Below are 21,041 nucleotides of genomic sequence, written 5' to 3'. Positions count from 1 at the left end.
TTTTAAGATTTTATTTATTTATTTGACAGAGAGACCGCCAGTGAGAGAGGGAACACAAACAGGGGGAGTGGGAGAGGAAGAAGCAGGCTCCCAGCGGAGGAGCCCGATGTGGGACTCGATCCTGGAACGCCGGGATCACGCCCTGAGCCGAAGGCAGACACTTAACGACTGAGTGCCCCAATTTGTGAGACTCTTTGATCTAGGCTGCCGAGAGAAAAAGGTTATTTCTTCCGTGCCGGCTCTGGAGTAGCCCTCTGAAGCTACAAGCTACAGCTTTCCTCTATCCAAGGAGGACACCTAGAGGCTACTTGTGATGTGGTAGCCTACCCTGAGTGCTTTCCAAGCTGTTTTCCTCACCGATCCTATCATAAATCATAGATCCAACAAGCCCAAATAGAATAAACAGTAACGTATAGCTAATCGTAAAGGAGAGGAAACAGACCTACAGAATTTATATTCACTTTGTAGGAACAGAAGTACATCACGAATACAGAAGAACTTTTGTTTTTTTTGAAGTGTGCTCCAAGCCCAGCGTGGAACCCAATGCAGGGCTTGAACTCATGACCCTGATCTCAAGACCTGAGCTGAGATCAAGAGTCGGCAGCTTAACCGACTAAGTCACCCAGGTGCTCCCAGAAGAACTGTTACAAGTGGTAGGTGGGTGGAACAGTTACGAAGGGGACATTTTAGGGACAGTTGGGGAAATTTGAGTGTTGACCAGATGTTGGTTGATGTGATTGAGTTCGTGTCGATTTTTTTAGGTGTAGTTAGGGCATTGTGCTTGTGTTGGAGAATGTCTCTGTTCTTAGGAGATTCAGGCTAACATATTTAAGGGTAACGTAGGAGGATGTGTGCAACCTACTCTCAGCTGTTTTGGCAAAAGGAAAGTGTGTGTACGCATATGGAGAAAGAGGAAGGAGGTATGGTAAGATGTTAATAGCTGGTGAATGTGGGTGGGGAGGAAGATTTTTTCAGAAATAAACAAATTAGAATGTGAAAGCATTGAACTAAGTCATTTACAATGTTAACTGAATTTCTTTTTAAAGATTTTATTAGGGAGAGAGAGAGCACAAGGAGGGGGATGGGGAGAGGAAGAAGCCAATTCACCGCCAAGTGGGGAGCCTGACTTGGGGCTCCATCCCAGGGCCCTGAGATCATGACCTGAGCTGAAGTCAGACACTTAACCGACTGAGCCACCCAGGAGCCCCTCAATGTGAACTGAATTTGTATCTCAACAGTTGTGACATTTCTTGTGCTGTGACATTCCTACGCTGAAATTTAACTTTTGATCTCTTCCAGTCCCACCATATTGTAACCACTCCCATGATTCTTTGCTGCCCTTTGTATTTCTCAAAGGGCACACAGCAAACACAGTTATTTGCTGATGCTAGGTTAAAAAACGTGATAGAAAGTTTCATAGCTCCTTGCTTGTGCCATGATCTCATCGGCCTTGTTTAGGGCCTGAAGGATGTTTCCTTGTGCCCTTTCCCCAACCCCAGCTTCCCCTGGCTGACTCATATTCATCCTCCAGCTTCCCATCCTAGGAGAGGCCTTCCTTGACCTGCCTCTGTGCTCTTAGGTCATTTCCCCTGCCTTAACACTTACCACACAGTATATTATAATGTCTGTGATCTCAACTGAATAACCCATTGGACTATATCGTTTTCTTGAGAAAGGAATTTTTTTCACCTTTTTACAGCTGTAACCTTAGTCCTTGACATAGTCTCTGGCACATAGTAAGAACTTAATAAATATTTAATGAATGAATGCCCAGTATAGGGTGACTAACTTTTTAGAGAGCCAAACTGAAATGTAAGCCATACTACAGTCCCTCTCCCCCCAGCTATATGTACATGTATATATATATAATATATATATTTAAAACTTATACACATGTGTTATTCATTAGATAGAAAATATAAAAAATAGGTGTTTATTTTATATCAAAGGATTTTTGTTAAAATTGTGGTCAAACAATTTCTTAGAAAGAATTTATAATTTTGTGGGGCGCCTGGTGGCTCAGCTGTTCGGCGTCTGCCTTCGGCTCGGGTCATGGTCCCAGCATTCTGGGATCGAGCCCCGCATTGGGCTCCCTGCTCCAGGGAAGCCTGCTTCTCCTTCTCACACTCCCCTTGCTTGTGTTCCCTCTCTCGCTGTGTCTCTCTGTCAAATAAATAAATAAAATCTTTAAAAAATATATATATATATATAATTTTGTAATACTAACTCTTTCTCCTTAGGAAGATTTCTCTACTTATTAGTTAATCTTTATATTCTTTTCATTTTTTTTAATTAAAAAATGTTTTAAGTAAGCTCTATGCCCAATGTGGGGCTTAACCTCATGACCCCAAGATCTAGAGTCACATGCTCTATGGACTGAGACACCAGGCACTCCTTTGTATTCTTATTTATAGTTTTCTACTTATTTCCCACTTAACATATTTCTGATCAATTTATTTCATATACATATATATGTATGTGTATATGAATCTTTATTTATCTGCAATTCTATTTCGAACTTGTTATCACTCCTGTAATGACAAGCTGCTAAGTTTATGTATCCGTACTTGTATGTAGCCATTTTCACTTACTGCATCAATTCCAAAACTCTCTAATTGAACACCTTAGATTTTATAAATTTATAATCATAGATGCAAATAATAAGTTTCTCAATATTTATGCCATTCCATTTTCCTATTACATTACCCAGAAGAATGGTCTTCAAACTGACATACACAAACCTTTGGGGTACACACAGACTTTGCCAATGGTATACAGGTAGGGAAGCTTTATCAGTCTTCAGATCCCCAGTTTATGTTGTTCTTTTTCCTAATGCTGGTGTTCATGTATTTCTCTTTCTCATACTTGGAAAGGTATTTTGTGGTTTTTTTTTTTGTTGTTGTTTGTTTGTTTTTTAAAGATTTTATTTATTTATTTGACAGAGACAGCCAGCGAGAGAGGGAACACAAGCAGGGGGAGTGGGAGAGGAAGAAGCAGGCTCATAGCAGAGGAGCCTGATGTGGGGCTCGATCCCAGATCACCGGGATTACGCCCTGAGCCAAAGGCAGACGCTTAACGACTGCGCTACCCAGGCGCCCCTCGGAAAGGTATTTTTGGTATTGATAGTCAGGATTGTAGTTCAACTTTTCAATAGTATATATATGCTAGTTATCTAACCCATCTCATTTTACAGTGCAAGAAATCGAGTCTCAGGGAAACTAACACCTAAAGCATCATACCGTTCCACATCACCTTCCTTTTATTTGGTGGAAGGATGTATGCCAATCATGCATAATTTTTTCCAGCTTTGTTGAGATATAATTAACAAATAAGAATTATATATATTTAAGGCATACAACATGCTGGGATTTTATTTTTAAGATTTTATTTATTTATTTAGAGAGAGCATGCGTTTGAGTGTGCGCGAGTGTGCGGGAGTGGCAGAAGAGACGGAGAGACCAGACTCTGAGGTGAGGTCTGAGCCTGACTTGGGGCTCGATCTCAGAACCCGGAGATCATGACTTGAGCTGAAATCCAGAGTTGGATACTTAACCAACTGCACCACCCAGGCGCCCCTACAGCATGACGTTTTGACATACGTATACATTATAAAATAGTTACCACAATCAAGCTAATTAACATGCTGGAAAGATTTTAAATGATTCTAATTTTAAATCTGTAATTGTATCATGATGGGGTGTCTGGGTGGCTCAGCTGGTAAGCATCCAATTCTTGGTTTTCGGCTGAGGTCCTGATCTCGGGGTCACAAGATCAACCCCCATGATGGGTTCCACACTGGGTGTGGAGCCTGCCTAAGATTCTCTCCTCCTCTCTTTCTGCCCCTCCCCCTCAAAAAAAAGAAAAGAAAAGAAAATGAATTATTAGCATTCAGTTGTCTCTTTTTCTTTGTTGTCTAACTCGCCAACTTTTTTGGGATTATAGCACTTATTTCCTTATCATTGTCTTCATTCGATCTTATATTTCAGTATGAGATTTCTAAATATTAACATAGGTTATTATACTAATTGTATTAATTAAGGAAATGATTGAATTTGAACTTGCGAAATCAAAGTCGGCTCCAAATCGGTTACAGTTTTAGTAGTGTGGTTGACAGACAGTCTTGTTTAACTTGGTTCTCCTTTTCTGGTGACTTTTGTTGTCATTCTGCACCAGTCTTATTTCCAAAAATAAGTTGCCTTTTTTTTTTCTTTTTTAACTGTGTCCCTGGTTGCTACGTTCTTAAAGGGTCTCATGACTGCCTGTATACCTCACTGATGGCTAATATCCAATTGAATGATAAGCACCAGAGAAATCTCGCAAAAGTAGTTTTACCAGTAGAAATTCAAAGAAAACATGCATGATTTAATAATCCCTGCATGTAACTTCCCCCTTGAGCACTAAGCATATAACCATCAGCTTCATAAGGAAAAGTACAGCCTTTCTGCCCATCGGTCCTGTCCCTGTGCTACTTAAGTGAAATTACTCAGTTGCACCCTACAACATCTCAAGAATTCTTTCTCTGTCTGAGCTCTACAGCCCTGCAACAGACAGATAGCCAGTGTTCATTAAAAGTAAGTCATTGTAAGGTAACCTTGTTTGTTTGTTTGGATCTGATTATTTGATTAGTCAATGAGGGGAATATTCTAGACCTATATATCTTGTTTGGGGGATGGGGAGGCATCTGAACTATTTGAGAGTGAGTTGCCAATCTGATGTGCCTTCATTCCTTACTACATTAGTGTGCATTTTCTGTAAATATTTGCCTACATAATCACAATTAATTAACACTCATATACTGGTAACTTCTACTTCCGATCCCATTCAAATTTTGCCCAACATCCCTTATAATAAATAGATCTGTCCAGGATCACATGTTGTCTTTACATTGCAATGTCTCTTTAGCATTTAGACCTTTAATTCTGAAATAGTTCCCCAGTCTTTTCTTCGACTTTCATGATACACTTTTGCAGATTATAGGATAGTTATTTTGTAGAATATCTCTCATTTGGAATTTCAATGGGTTTCAGTTTTGGGTTTCCTGATGATTAGATTCAGATGACTCATTTTTGGTTGGAACATGCATGTTCTCTCCTTGCAAGCTGTTGGCTGGAGAATGATTTTCATTAGCCCCACAGTGATGTTTCTGTTTCAATTACTTGATTAAGATGGTGTCTGTCAGTTTTCTCCATTGTAGAGTGCCTCTTTATTAATAAGTATGTATTAATACATATTTTGTGGGGAGGTAATTTGAAACATATACACAACTTGTGATTTAAACTTTTGAATTATTTATATATTGATTTATATCAACATGGGTTTATGGTCTCTTATTTTATTCAATGGTCTTCTTCCTTTCCATGTCTGTAACTCCTTCTCTAATAGTGAGAAATCTGGATCCCGTTATCCTGAGTATATTTACTTTTTCAAAATTGCTTATTTCTTTTTTTTTAAGATTTTATTTATTTGAGAGAGAGAGAGAGAGAGAGACAGAGGGAGAGTGAAAGGGAGAAGCAGACTCCCTGCAGGGAGCCCAATGTGGGACTTGATCCCAGGACCCTGGGATCATGACCTGAGCTGAAGGCAGATTCTTAACCGACAGAGCCACCCAGGGGCTCAAAATTGCTTATTTTGATACTCAAATTTTCCAGATTTGGAAATGAGAGTGCATTTGAGTGAGCCCTTGTTCTCTTTTGACATGTCTCACTATTCTCTGAGCATTTCTCTGCCTTCTGACACAGCCCCAGAGTCAGCTATTTTCCTGCTCCAAATCCGTTTCAGACCCTTTCTCCAAGGAGCTCTGGTTCCGTTCAGTAGAGGATGGTATTCAGAAGCCAAAATCTAGGCACTAGAGGTCCTACTGCTTTTGGAGTGTTGCTAATCTCACATATTTTCATGGAGAAAAGTAGGGAATATTATATATTTTAAAGTATATATCACATTTCATAATTGTAAATAAATACAGATGTACATTTCCATCTATATAGATAGAAAAACCGTGACAACACCCGGGGCTGTCATCAGGGGCATCAGACCTGTAGTTACACAGTACTCTGCACTTAGAAGGACCCTGAGCTTGGTTTAGTAAAAACTCAGCTCTCGGGGCGCCTGGGTGGCTCAGTCATTGGGCGTCTGCCTTCAGCTCAGGGCATGGTCCCAGTGTTGTGGGATCGAGCCCCACATCAGGCTCCTCTGCTGGGAGCCTGCTTCTTCCTCTCCCGCTCCCCCTGCTTGTGTTCCCTCTCTCGCTGGCTGTCTTTCTCTCTGTCAGATAAATAAATAAAATCTTTAAAAAAAAAAAAAAAGAAAACTCAGCTCTCACCATCTTGAAATTCTTCTATTTCCTTGTTTATTTATTTATATTTTTTTATTCTTTTATTTTTTAACTTTTTTTTTTAGTTTTTAAATTTTATTTATTTATTTTAAGTAATCTCTACACCCAACATGGGGCTTGAACTCATGACCCAAACACCAAGAGTCACATGAGTCGCTGAGATAGCCAGGTGCCCCAAGGGTTCCCTGTTCTCCACATCTTTGCCAATATTTGTCATTTCTTGTCTTTTTTTTAATTGTAGCCATTCTGACAGGTGGGAGGTGATATCTCATTGGGCGGTTTTGATTTGTATTTCCCTGATGATTCGTGATGTCGAGCATCTTTTCATGTGCCTGTTGGCCATCAATATGCTTTCTTTGGAAAAATGTCTATTCAGGACCTCTGCCCATTTTTAATCAGATTATTATTATTTGGTGTTGAGTTGTATAAGTTCTTTACCCTTTTTGGATATTAACTCCTTACCAGAGATGTCATTTGCAAATACCCTCTGTCATTCAGCAGGTTGTCTTTTAGTTTTGTTGATGGTTTTTTTGCTATGCCAAAGCTTTTTCTGTTGGTGTAGTTGGTGTAGTCCCAATAGTTTATTTCTGCTTCTGTTTCCTTTGCTTGGGAGACATACCCATAACTATGTTGCTAAGGTTGACCATCTTGAAATTCTTAATTTTTAACAAGAGACCCCACATTTCCATTTTGCACGGGGCCTTGTAAATGAAGTAGTCTGTTCTGATTATATTAAAACCTTCCGTTATAATGCAACACTATAGAATGCTTTTCAGTTTTTTCTCTTTCTATAACTGGTAAGTCCATTCTCCACTAATAAGAAACCTGGCTGGTTTTCTGACTGAATTTCTTTGACCATGCCCCTTATATGCAATAGATCTCCCATGAGTGCTGCTGCTTCCTCCCTCATGTGGGTACTCTCCTCAAGACATTTAGGCTCTGTCACCTCAAGCTGGGCCACCCTTCCACATGGTTGCTCTTCTCATGCCATTCGGGTTCTGACAGTTCATGCAAGACTGTTGATCCACAGAGATGCCGTCCTTACCCCACTTGAGCTCTGACACACCCTCTCCCCACTGGCTGGCTGTCCTTCCAACATGGATTCTCCTTCTACCCTGCCTGGGCTCTGACAACCCATCCTGAGTCACTCCTCTGTCGGCGTAATGCTTAAAGAAAAAAACAAATGAATATAGACTAGACTAGACTAGAAAATATAAGTGTATTATAAAAGTATTGTTTCCTGAATTTATTTTATTTTATTTTATTTATTTTTAAAAAAGATTTTATTTATTTATTTGACAGAGATAGAGACAGCCAGAGAGAGAGGGAACACAAGCAGGGGGAGTGGGAGAGGAAGAAGCAGGCTCACAGCGGAGGAGCCTGATGTGGGGCTCGATCCCATAACGCCGGGATCACGCCCTGAGCCGAAGGCAGACGCTTAACCGCTGTGCCACCCAGGCGCCCCCTGAATTTTTTTTATTTTAATCATTTATCAATGTATGTGTGCATGTATGTGCATATATAACTGAACTGTAATATAAAATACATTTTTTACTATGGAATGAAGTAAAATAAAATTCGAAAACCATATATACGCAGTATGATCTCAATGTTGCTTTTATTTTTATTTTTTTAAAGATTTTTACACACAGAATTACACCATCTTTTTTTTTTTAATTAATTAATTAATTAATTAATTTTGACAGTGAGAGAGAGACCACAAGCAGGGGGAGCGGCAGGCAGAGGGAGAAGCAGGCTCCTGCCGAGCAGGGAGCCGAAATGGGACTCTATCCCATCCTGGGCTCATGACCTGAGCCGAAGGCAGACGCTTAACCACTTGAGCCACGGAGGTGCCCTCAATGTTGCTTTTAAGAAAGGATCACACACACATACACAAGGAACAGGAACTATGTGAAGTGATGGATATGTGTGTGTTGTTGGTTTTTCTTTTTTTTAATGGATGTGATAACTAACCGTATTGTGGTAATCGTTTCACAATATATACATAGATCATATCATCACTTTTAACAATTGGGGGCAGAGTTAAAGGACAACTTTCACTTTTTAATCTATGTCCTATAATACTTTAATTCTTAGGATGGATAAGTTGCATATTATTTGCTTAAAAAATAAAAAATATGGGATGCTTGGTGGCTCAGTCGTTAAGCATCTGCCTTCGGCTCAGGTCATGATCCCGGGGTCTGGGGGTTGTGCCCCGAGTTGGGTTCCCTGCTCAGTGGGGAGCCTGCTTCTCCCTCTCCTGCTCCCCCTGCTTGTGTTCTCTCTCTCACTGTCTCTCCCTGTCAAATTTTTAAAATCTTTAAAAAATAAAAAAATAACAAAAACTTAAATGCATGCATATATGGGCACAAAGGAAAAAACTGAAAGGAAAATGACCAAAAATATTTCCAGCTGAATGGTGAGATTATAGACAACATTGTCATTCTTCTTTATAATTTCCCCCATTTTCCAAATCTTCTAAAATGAAAATTTATTATTCTGATAGATTTCCACTTAACTTTTCAAAAGAAATATATTTGACGGGGCACCCGGCTGGCTCAGTCAGTAGAGCATGTGACTCTTGATCTCAGGGTTGTAAGTTCGAGCCCCATGTTGGGTGTAGAGATTCCTTAAAAATAAAATCTTAAAAAAATATATACTTTTTTATATATTTGAAAAATTATTTGTAGAAAATATAGAAAATAGAGAGATTTCTAATGTTGTACTTTATTTAATAAATATTTAATGAGCACTTTGTGTATACCAGGCACTGTACTAGTTGCTGGCAAATGAGACTGGTGAATGGGACTGACCCTCTCCTTGCCCTCATAGAGCTTAGAATCTGGTGAGGAAGACAGATAATAAACAAGTAATTACAATAATGTGGGATGTGGTAGGGGATAAGAGTTGCTACAGCAGCACACAGCAGTGTGAATTGAGGTAATCTAACCGAGACTAGGGGTTGGGAAGTCCTCCCAGGGGAAGACTGGGGCTAAGTGCTAAGTAGACATTAGCCAGGCAACCTGGGAAGGGAACTGCATTTTAGCAGAGGGAACATTGAGGAATAAATTCAGCTTGTTTCTTTTGCAGAAAGCAGAATCTCAAGAGATATAGTTATGAAGCTGGAGAAGAAGAAGGGAAGCTAAGGAAGGCCTGGCAAGGCATCGTAAGGAAAACATGTAAAAATGTCCTTGTGGCTCCTTCATCAGTACTTGGAATTTTTCTAGATAGCTCAGTGAAAAATACAGCAGTTCCTAAACCCAATAAACTAGGCACTTGCCCACTAATGGAAAACACTGGTAAAGGAAGGCACTTATATTTACAATAAAGGATGGAGGGATTTTCAGCTTCTTTTTTTTTTTTTTTTAAGTTTTCATTGACTGCTAAAGCTTTCTCTTTAATTGTGAGGAAGGTTATTACTGATCACTTCAAAAGGTTAACATGCTGGGAAAGGTCCGAATGACGTTGCACAACTTATTTGCTTTACTGATATTGTTCTCCAATTTACCAATTGTGTATAAGTAATTTGCATTAAATAAATATGGCTGTAGCAGAGCATTCGCACTGATTGTATTGGTTAGGATTACGACAGGAAGATCAGCTGAAGCTGGCTGAAGCAAAAAATAGATTATAAAGATAAATGCTTGGTTTTCTTCCGGCATACCAGTTCCCTCTTCTTCTCTACTCCAAATAGGGGAAACATGGCTGCCAAAATATTTTGTTCTTTATATCTCATGGTCCAGGTTCTCAAAGAGGGGCTGGCCTCTCAATTTCAGTGCCAAATTTTTTTGGGAAGGATTGCAATCAGTCAACCTTGATCAGCTGACCATCCCTAGACCGATCTCTTGTGGCTGTTATGGGAGCCTCACAGATACTAACTCCTCATCCAACTCTTTTTTTTTTTTTAAAGATTTTATTTATTTATTTGACAGAGAGAGACAGCCAGCGAGAGAGGGAACACAAGCAGGGGTAGCGGGAGAGGAAGAAGCAGGCTCATAGCGGAGGAGCCTGATGTGGGGCTCGATCCCATAACGCCGGGATCACGCCCTGAGCCGGAGGCAGACGCTTAACCACTGTGCCACCCAGGAGCCCCTCCTCATCCAACTCTTGAAGATAGATGTTATTATTAACCTCATATTACAGGTAAAGAAACTGAAAGAGCAGTTTTCAGAAGGAGGCATAAACGTAATAGTGAATGCTGAAGTTTGTCCAAACAAGATGGTAGCGGGTCTGGTTATCAACACTACCCTCCTTCTTCTGAGAACTGTTCCCCAATTCTGCACCCAGAGACGCTTTCATATTGTTCTCTGACTTGTTGGGTTTTTTTCCCCAATATACTTTGGATCTTCTTAAGCCCTTACATATATACTTATTTCGACCTCCTTTTTTTTTTTAAACAAAAAAAAAAAACAACCCAAAAACTGAAAAACACCAGGGCTTAGCATTACATTAACTCTTTCCATATCAGTGGAAAGTGAGTTGCTTTTAATTTTTCACTATTAAAAACAATATTGTGGCACGCCTGGGTGGCTCAGTTGGTTAAGTGTCTGCCTTCGGCTCAGTTCATGATCCCGGGGTCCTGGGATGAGTCCTGCATCGGGCTCCCTGCTCAGCAGGGAGCCTGCTTCTCCCTCTCCCTCTGCCCTTCCCCCTGCTTGTGCTCACTCTCTCTCTTTCTTTCTCAAGTAAATCAATAAAATCTTAAAAGAAAGAAACAACTACAGTACAGACAAGGGTGATGGCTGGCCCAGAGAAGGACATCTAATCCAACATGTCAGTCAGTTAGGCTTTTTGGAAGAGGTGACCCCTAAGCTGAGTCTTAAAAAAAACAAATAGGATTAGGCAACAAAAGAAGTGTGAAATGGATTAAAATCTTAAAGGATGGAGGTCAGCAATGATCTGGAGCAAATAAAACTCTTCCACACTATTTGCGGGAATATAAATTGATAAAAGCACTTTGGAACATTAGATAGAATCTGGTTCTAACTTAGTTCTAACCCTAAGTTCTAGGTAAATATCTAACAAAATGCTTATTTATGATCACCAGAAGACACGTACTAGGATATTAATAACAGAAGAATTTATAATAGCCCCAAATGAAAATTACCCTAATGTTCGCCAGTAGTAGAATGGATAAATAAAGTATAACATCTCCTCACACAATGGAATACCATACAGCAATAAAAAATAACCTACAAGTATATACGGGGTGCCTGTCTGGCTCAGTCGGAAGAGTATGCCACTCTTGATCTTGGGGTCATGGGTTCAAGTTTCATGTTGGGCCTAGAGCTTACTTAAAAAAATAACCTTCGAGTATAAACAAAAATAGAAATGAATCACACACATGTTACTTTGGGTAAAAGACGTCAGACACAAAAGATTACATATTGTATGATTCCATTATATAAAGTGCAAAAATATGAAAAAATTAACATAGGCTATTAAAGTCAGAAGTTGTTACCTTTGTGGAGTGGGGAGGATATGGGTAAAGACTGGGAGAGGGCACGAGAGTGCTTCTGGGGTGCTGTTAATGTATGTTATACTTTTGGATTTGGATGCTGATGACACGGGGGTGTTTTGTTTGTGAAATTCATCAAGCACTACGTGTATGTGTGCACTTTCCTATAAAAGCTTATGCTTCAATAAAAAAGATGGAAATAAAGGAAGGGGTAATTGATTTTCAAGGCAGAGGTAACAGCATTAGCTCAGACACAGAGGCTTGATGAGTTCATGCAGGAATAGCCCGTAGAGTGGACAGAGAAGGCGAGCCTGGGAATAAGAAAGGGGCAGAGTAGGGGCACCTGGGTGGCACAGTGGTTAAGCGTCTGCCTTCGGCTCAGGACGTGATCCCGGCGTTATGGGATTGAGCCCCACATCAGGCTCCTCTGCTATGAGCCTGCTTCTTCCTCTCCCACTCCCCCTGCTTGTGTTCCCTCTCTCTCTGGCTGTCTCTATCTCTGTCAAATAAATAAATAAATAAAAATCTTTAAAAAAAAAAAAGAAAAGAAAGGGGCAGAGCAAATGTATGCATTAGTGGGAATAAGATTGGCCTCGGTCCCGTCTGATTGTAAGAATCTATGCTTTTATGATTAGTCTAAGGTCATATAGGTAATTGTGAAAAACAATAAGACCCCATAGAAGATTGAAAACATGGCTATAATATTTTGGTAATCTTCCTATTAAGGCATGGGGTCTCTTTACCCATTCTTTAAGTCTGGGCTAGCTTTGTGACTTATTTTGATTAATGGAATGTGGTGGAAGTGGTGTTGTGAGTGTCTTGGAGCCTAAGCCTCAAGAGATCTTGCAGCTTCTACTCTTGCTGTCTTAGACTCCTGAGACCAGCCACCGTGCCCTGAGGAAGCTCCGTGTTATGGGTTGAATATTTATTTCCAAATCTCGTATGCTGATGTCTTCACTCCGGTACATCACGAGGTGAATTTATTTGGAGATAGAGTCTATAGGGACGCAGTCAGGTTAAAACTAGGTCATCAGGATAGGTCTTAATCCAATATGACCAATGTCCTTAAAAAAGGGGGAAATTGAGATGTGGACAAGGACAGAAAGAACAGCAAGCATGTGAAGATGCGAGCAGAGACAGGGTGCTCCTTCTCCATACCAGACATTACCAGCAAACCGCCAGAAGCTAGGAGAGAGGCAGAGATCAGATTCCTTCTCATAGCCTTCAGAACCAACCCTGCTGACACCGTGGCCTTGGAGCTCTAGCCTGCCGAGCTGCGAGAAAATGAATCTGTTGTGTAAGTCACTGTGGCTGTGGTATGTTGTTACCGCAGCCCTAGCGAACCAATACACCTCTTACTCTCTAAGGTTGGATTGTTTGTATCAGTTTGCTAGTGTTGCCATGACAAAGTACCTCAGACCGCGTGAGTTAAACAACAGACATTACTTTGGTCAAAGTTCAGGAGGCTGGAAATAGGAGACTAAGGTTTCCGTAGGGTTGGTTTCTTCCCAGACCTCTCCTCGGTTTGTAGATAGCCATCTTCTCCCTGTGTCTTCACGTGATCTTCCCTTGTGTGGGTTCTGCCCAAACTTCCTCTTCTTATAAGGACACTGGTCATATTGAAATAGCGTCCACCCTAATGACCTCATTTTAACTTAATCACCCCTTTAAAGATCCTATTTTCAAATAGAGTCATAAGCTTCAACATATGAATTTGGGGGGAGGGCACAGTTCAGCCCGCAAGAGACCAGATGGAGGAGAACCGAGACACTTTAACTGACAGTAGCGCCTACTGCCAGATATGTGAATGAGGCCATTGTGAACCTTCCAGCTCAGCTGACCCTTCTTCCAAATCCTGTCACATGAGTGAGCCGAAGTGCCATCAGCAGAACTGTCCAGCAATCGATAGAACTGCAAGAAGTAATAAATCACCATTGTTTTAAGCCCCAGGTTTGGGGATGGTTTGTTATGCTATTGAAACGCGTATGCAGGGGCGCCTGGGTGGCTCAGTCAGTTAAGCGTCTGCTTTCGGCTCAGGTCATGATCCCAGGGTCCTGGCATCGAATCCCATATTGGGCTCCTAGCTCAGCAGGGGGGCCTGCTTCTCTTTCTCTTTCCCTCTTGTGCTCTCTTGCTATCTCTGTCTCTGTCTCTCTCAAATAAATAAAATCTTAAAAAAAGAAAAGAAAAGAAACAGTGTGTATGTACATTGAGCAGTTGAGCGTCTGCCTTCCATTCAGGTCATGATCTCAGGGTCCTGGGATCCGGGACCCAATTGAAACAATGCGTACAGTGACACATGGGTTCTACACCAGGCCCAATTCCAGCACACTACAGTGACCAACAGGCTACATGTCAAATGTATTGTTTAGTCACCTATGCATTGTTACCATAGAAAGGTATTGAGTACTAATTTATTAATTTACAATGAATAGATGTACTTGTAACTGCTACTTCTAACATTTTATATAGCACTTTGCTAATTGTTTGAGTCTCTTAATAATTTATAAAGGTTTTTAATCAAAGAAATATTGAATCATAGACCCTTGGGGCTAAAAAAAGCCCAAGAGGTCATTTAATCCAACTCCTTATCTTCAAAGAGAATGACTTACTCTATCCCAGGCAGATAAGAATCCTCCTCCTCTTCATTGTCATCCAAAAAAACTTTTAAAGTGTCGATCTATAAATGGAACTGTATTTGGCACTGTACAGGCCTTTAAAGATTTAATACAAGAACAATGCAGAGACAAACCACACATAAACAAATCTAAAGTACTGCATGCACAAATTGCTTAAAAAGAATGGAAAAAAAAAGATGTGATACACATACACACACACACACACACACACACACACACACGGGAATATCATTCAGCCTTGAGAAAGAATAAGATCCTGTCATTTGCAACAACGTAAATTGACCTTGAGGGCAATATGTTAAGTGAAATAAGTCAGAACAGACAAGGACAAATACTGTATGTCACTTAAATGTGGAATCTAAAAAAGTCAAACTCGGGGCACTCCCTGGCTCAATCCTTGATTCAGGGGCTGTGAGTTTGAGTCCTGTGCTGGGTATAGCGATTACTTAAAAATAAAATCTTTAAAAAACAATGAAATGAAAATAAAAAAAGCCAAACTCATAGAAGCAGAAACTAGAAGGGTGCTTAGCAGCGTGTGGGGTGGGGGGAAATGGAGAGATGTTGGCCAAAGGATACAAACATCTAATTTGGGGATAAGCTCTGGGGATCTAATGTACAGCACAGTGATTATACCTAATAATACTGTACTATATACTTGAAAGTTGCTAAAAGAGTAGATCTTAAATATTCTCACCACAAAACCGAAATGGTTATTATACGATGTGGTGGAGGTGTTAACTAAAGCTACGATGGTAATCATTTTGCAAAATATGTGTATCAAATCACCACGTTGTACAACTTAAACCACATGGTGTATGTCAATTGTATCTCAATAAAGCTGGGGAAAAAAGGAAAAAGGCTACATATAAAATGACATTTTTTCTTCCAATTTATCTACATAAATATTTTTAGCCCATGTAGATAATATAAACAGAGATAAACATAACTATACAAGCACATACATGTATACGAGTAGTAAAAGAAAAAGATTTGGGGAAACGTGACAGCTCTCAAATATTTGAAGGGCAGTTGTGTAGAAGAAAGGTCAGATTTGTTTCGTTCAGGGGCGCCTGGGTAGCGCAGTCGTTAAAGCGTCTGCCTTCGGCTCAGGGCCTGATCCCGGCGTACCGGGATCGAGTCCCACATCAGGCTCCTCCGCTGTGAGCCTGCTTCTTCCTCTCCCACTCCCCCTGCTGTGTTCCCTCTCTCTCTGGCTGTCTCTCTGTCACAGAAATAAATAAAATCTTTAAAAAAAAAAAAAAGATTTGTTTCGTTCAGCTACTGGGTAGAACGAGGACCAGGGTGAAACAGGTAGAAGTTTCAAGGAGGCATGTGTCGGTTTATCTTTAGGATGAACTTTTTAGCAATTAGATCTCCTTAAGGGCACCTAGATGGCTCAGTTGGTTGAGTGTCTGCCTTCGGCTCAGGTCCTGATCTCAGGGTCCTGGGATTGAGCCCCTGTTCAGCTGGGAGGCTGCTTCTCCCTTCCCCCCTCCCCTGCTTGGGCTCTATTTATTTTTAAAGATTTTATTTATTTATTTGAGATAGAGCATGAGTGGGGGGCAGGGAGAGGGAGAAGCAGGCTCCCCACGGAGCAGGGAGGCAGCCATGGGCTGGGCTCAATCCCAGGACCCTGAGATCAGGACCTGAGCCGAAGGTGGACACTCAACCAACTGAGCCACCCAGGTGCCTCTATCTCTCTCTTAAACAAAACAAAACAAAACAAAACAAAACAAAACAAAACAAAACAACAACAAAAAAACCCCACCACAAAACCTCCTCAAAATAAATGAGTTCCCTCACTGGAGTTATTGTAGAGGGAATTCCAGATTAGCCTAGGTGACCTCTAAGGTTCTTCCCACCCCTGTGATGCTGAGCCACATGCCAAAATTAAACACATTTACCAGCCTGGAAATGCAGACTGGTAAAGACAGGGATCAGTGGAGCATTGCAACACCGCCCTCCCCTCCAATTACCTTAGAGGAAGACAATTGGATGTTAAGGCAGAGAATTGTTACCAGCTGTGGTTGTTTTAGGTATGGACCAGTAGAATCCAGGGAAACTGTTAAGTATCTGTGGATGAGTCTGGAATTCTCTTATGAAGAAGGCAGGATCTGAGTAGAATCCTGAGTACTGTAAGAGGAGTCACTTGGGAGCCCTATTGGGGAGAATATGATTATTGCAAAAGTCATAGCTAAGAAAGAAGACATCATGAAATAGGCTAATTGGATGAAACACACATGCCTGCCATAGGAGGGGTGGGAATTTGAGGAACAAGAGATGACATACATTAAGCAATTATTATCCAGGGTGTCCTGGAAAATAATTTTGAAACAGGTGAAAGATTTGGACATTGTACATAATGAAGGGGAGGGGAAACACATTCGTTAAAGTGATGAGAGGAAGACATATTTTTGTTTTAGTGAGTTCTTTGGTACTAAAGGTGAGGAAGCTAAGAAGGAAAGGCTTATATAACAGGAGAATCCAGCAGAGATGACCTGAGTCTAAATGAACAGTGTGTTCATACAGAGGTAGAGGAAGAAGATATGAAAGACAATGTAAGAATGTAGCAATAGCCTGGAAATGCAGACTGGTAAAGAAAGGGTTCAGGGAAGCGTTGCTCACAAGTCCCTTGCTTCTGGAAATAATGGTATTGCTCCTTTTACAAGGAAGGTAAAGATGATAAGCATCCATGTCTTCAGTGTGCCTTGTTAATGTTGGTGATGTGTCTGTCTGATCTTTCATGCCAGCCCCTGGTTATCGGTTGGTTGAGGTTGTCCCTGGGCTACTGTGCACCATCCCTGCTACTTTTTTTCACCTGGTTTCTGCTACTGCCTGGAACTCACAGCTGCCCTCAGTTCAGTTTGTGATGGTACTACTTGGGATCGTTTAAATGTTTTAGTTGTTTTAAATGTTTAAATGGAATCCTCCGGTAAGTCACTTTGCTTTGGTTATATTGAGATGAAATAATTTCCCACACCTAATGAAATAGGTTTCTCCCCAGTCTATCAGCATCCCCCATTCTTAAAGTTTCCATTTCACTTTGAAATGTGCAAATAATGAATCATGGAACTTTACATCAGAAACTAGGGATATGCTGTATGGTGACTAACATAATATAATAAAAAATATTATTAAAAAAAGAAACAATGAAAAATATCTTCAAGATAATGCACATATCCTAAGTCTCCACTTATAAGATATTTGCTTTAGTCTAGATAGGATCTTAATCAATGATAGAGGAATCTTCATATGCAAAACAAAGGTATTAGATAATAGTTCACATGTGCATAATCACGTAGGAATGACTAATAAACTGATATTTGATTATACATGTTTTAATTGGTTGATTGGTGTTTTTGTTTTTAGCTGGTGGCAAGTGGGGGAGAGGGCTTACCTGAACAAATACTGTAGCATTTGTTCCATAATCTAAGTTGTACCACCTGAAAAAATTAGGCTTGGAAAATCTGATGGACTTCTGAAAACATTAATTGTTTTGTATTAATACTTCTGTGACACTTATTAAATGCCAAATACTGTTTAAAGTGCTTTATGTTAACTAATTTAATTCTAACAACAGCCCTATAAGTTAGGTATTATTGTTTTTTTTTTTTTAAAGATTTTATTTATTTATGTGACAGAGAGACAGCCAGCGAGAGAGGGAACAGAGCAGGCGAGTGAGAGAGGAAGAAGCAGGCTCCCAGCAGAGGAGCCCGATGTGGGACCCGATCCCGGAACACCGGGATCACGCCCTGAGCCAAAGGCAGACGCTTTAACGACTGCGCTACCCAGGCGCCGCAGTTAGGTATTATTGTTATTACCATCACTTCATGGATGAGGGACTGACACACAAAAGGTTAAGTATTTGCACAAGAGCAAATACCCAATAAGTGTCAGAGCCCAGTTTTGAACCCAGTCTGGCTTCAGAGTCCCTGCCCTTAATTACTGTATTATACTCATCTATTATGCACCATGCGTGAATTAGCAGAGAAGCAGACTGTTATCCTCAAATTAATATTTTTTCAGATAATAAAAACCAAACAACAAACCAAGTTCTAGCTCTATGATAACCTTTATCTCTTGTAAATGATTTTTTCTTAGTAGTTGCAAACACTTTGGGAATTAAAAGGAAAAAAATATTTTAAACACAGGAAAACTTTGATCCAAATGGAAAATTCATATTCTATCTAGTGTTAAAGCATAGTGTTTCTGTTCCCAATTTTTTTGGGGGGGCAATTTCAGTTATTCCTGGCTTCACCGTGGATGGCAATGGAATAATTCCGCAGTGCTCTGGTAGTATCAATGCAGTGGATGGCTCATCTAAGATCATTCTGGCTCTTCTGTGAAAGATGTGTAAAGGAGAGCTGCGTCCACCTTTCCCCCAAACCTATCTTCCCTATGGGTGTTTCGTTGCTTCTTTGCAATGTCTCCTATCCTGTCCACTTTAATTTTAAGCAAATTTGCAGTGTGGTACCTGTAATAACTGATACTTTTTATCAGGGAAATAAGGGAGTGAAAGGAATAGTAAGAGGATAGTTATGAAGTTCCTTGAGAATTAAAAAAAAAACTCGGTCAATATTAAGATGCAAGACTGTGCAATTGGGCAATGATTAGTGAATATTTGTACATAGTATGTGTGTGCATGTATAAAAAACTGCTGTTTGAGTCACTCTCTTTAGACAATATAAATTAATGATGAGTAAGTTCTTACTCAGAAACAGGGTCAGAGAGAAATTTTCTTTTTCCCCTTTGTCGTCAAAAGAAGACCTGACCACAAGCACGGTATATAAAGCACACCAGTGCAAAGATCAGCTTTACTGTCAAGCATTGTAAGGGTAACAGAAACACACATGTGGTTAGACGGTAAAGGAGTTCAAGGGGGAATTCATGGTAATATAATATGAGGAATGGGGCCACAACTGCTTCTCCAATGAGACTGCAGAATGCAGACAACGGAGGCGAGTGCAATTTAACGTCATGAAAAATTTCAAAAAATTACAATAAAATAAGAACGTACTTTTTTACTACCTTATGTAAATTTTGTATAGTCTTAGACTCTAGGCCTGCTGCTGACAATGGAGTTGAAAGGGATTCTCCTGGGCGTTAGGGATCCTCACCTGGACGGCAAGCAGCAAATGCCTGTGCATTCCTGTCTCATCTGTGCCTGCTAACGAGCCGTGCACCTAGGGCGCTCAGCGCACTGACTGATTTGACAGGTGGAGGTGGGACAGGGAAGGCTTTAGACCGTTCAACTCCAAAAGGCGGTAGCATGTAGAGCCGAACCTGGGAGGCGTCGGCTAAGATGAATTCAGGCCTGGGAGGCCCAGGTGACCCGAAAGCACACAGAGACCGAAAGACGTGAAGGGGCGGTGGACGTGCCAATGAGGTGGGCACTGGGGGGACCCACCCGGCGAGGAGGCGGGGGCGGCGCGGGCGGGGTGGGGCGGGGCCGGGGCGGGGCCTCCAGGAAGCCCTCCCTCCGAGTAGAGGAGATGACTGGTCGGGTGGGGGGCGGGAGACGCTCTGTCCCACGCTCTCCCAGTGCTCGGTGGTTTAAAGATGGCGGCGTTGGCGGCGGCGGCGGCGGCGTTGGGGGCGCGGAGCCGCGGGAGGAGGAGGGAGAAGGAGAATCTGTGAGTCGCCGAGAAGTAGCGCGGCGGCTGCTTTGAGGAGTCCGCGTGCGGAGCCGCCGTCGGCCGGACCGCTCGGGGCCGGGGCCTGGACTGGGAAGGAGAGGCCGGAGCAGCGCCGGGAGCCCGAGGCCGGAGCCGAGGAGGAATGTGACCTGGGGTCGGCAGGGGCGCGGGAGTACGCGAGCGCAGGGATGGGGCAGCAGGTGGGCCGCGTCGGGGAGGCTCCGGGGCTTCAGCAGCCACAGCCTCGCGGGATCCGGGTCAGCAGTGCAGCCAGGCCCTCCGGCCGCAGGCGGGACCTGGCGGGGCGCACCACAGAGGCCGGCTTCAATATCTTCACCCAGCATGGTGAGTGTGTCTGGGAGCTGGCGTGAGGGCGTGGGGGAGGCCGGGGGTGGGGTTGGGGAGGGGTGGGAAGGAGACTGGCAGCTCTAGGGGGTCTGGGGGTGGCGGGGTGCCTGAGAGTGGGGGCGGAATCCGCTGCCATCTGGGCCAGTCACGGGAGGCGAGTCACACCCCTCCCCCTTCCCGTCTCCAGCCTGGCTGGCAGCTCCCGGGGGCGGAGAAGGAAAGAGAAGTGGTCTTAGGGACGTGGATGGACTGTCCTCTACCCTGAGACAGGCTGTGTGGCTGGGGGAAGACGGTGGGTAGTATCCCCAGGGGAGGCAAGGATGCTGGGAGGTGTGCGCTCAATCCAGTAGGTGTTAGTGTGAATCGGTCGTTAGCGAAGGGAATGGGTTGTGCCTCGAGGGATTTGGAAATAGGAACTGAATCTCAGGAGCTAGTGGCGTATAAAGTGTTTAAGTCAGACTATGAGCAGTGTCAGAATAGTGAGCAGTGACTTGAAATACTCTAATATGGCAAAGATAAGGGTAGTATCTCAGCAGCTTTTGAGACCCCCCTCCCCCAAACTGGAAATGAAAGGCATTGCCAGACTGTCCTACGTTCTCCTCTTTTGAGAAGGACGCAATTCTGAGAAG

The 21,041-nt window shown here is 42.0% G+C and overlaps 1 protein-coding gene across 4 annotated transcripts in view; it reads left to right on the top strand.

The window, feature by feature from the left end:
* Positions 1–20,022: 20,022 nt before the first annotated feature.
* ABL2 (ABL proto-oncogene 2, non-receptor tyrosine kinase) overlaps positions 20,023–21,041 on the top strand; it is a 108,209-nt gene continuing 107,190 nt past the window's right edge. For all 4 annotated transcript variants that reach the window (XM_040636258.1, XM_040636256.1, XM_040636257.1 and 1 more), the window contains exon 1: positions 20,023–20,409. In XM_040636258.1, the coding sequence (XP_040492192.1) occupies positions 20,253–20,409 (157 nt within the window). In that variant the 5' untranslated portion in view covers positions 20,023–20,252. The remainder of the gene's footprint in view (positions 20,410–21,041) is intronic.

The sequence above is a fragment of the Ursus maritimus genome, unplaced genomic scaffold (assembly GCF_017311325.1).
Source record: "Ursus maritimus isolate PB19 unplaced genomic scaffold, ASM1731132v1 scaffold_2, whole genome shotgun sequence".
Taxonomy (NCBI): domain Eukaryota; kingdom Metazoa; phylum Chordata; class Mammalia; order Carnivora; family Ursidae; genus Ursus; species Ursus maritimus.
The sequence above is the reverse complement of the archived record's forward strand: the minus strand, read 5'-3'. Positions and strand labels throughout refer to the sequence as shown.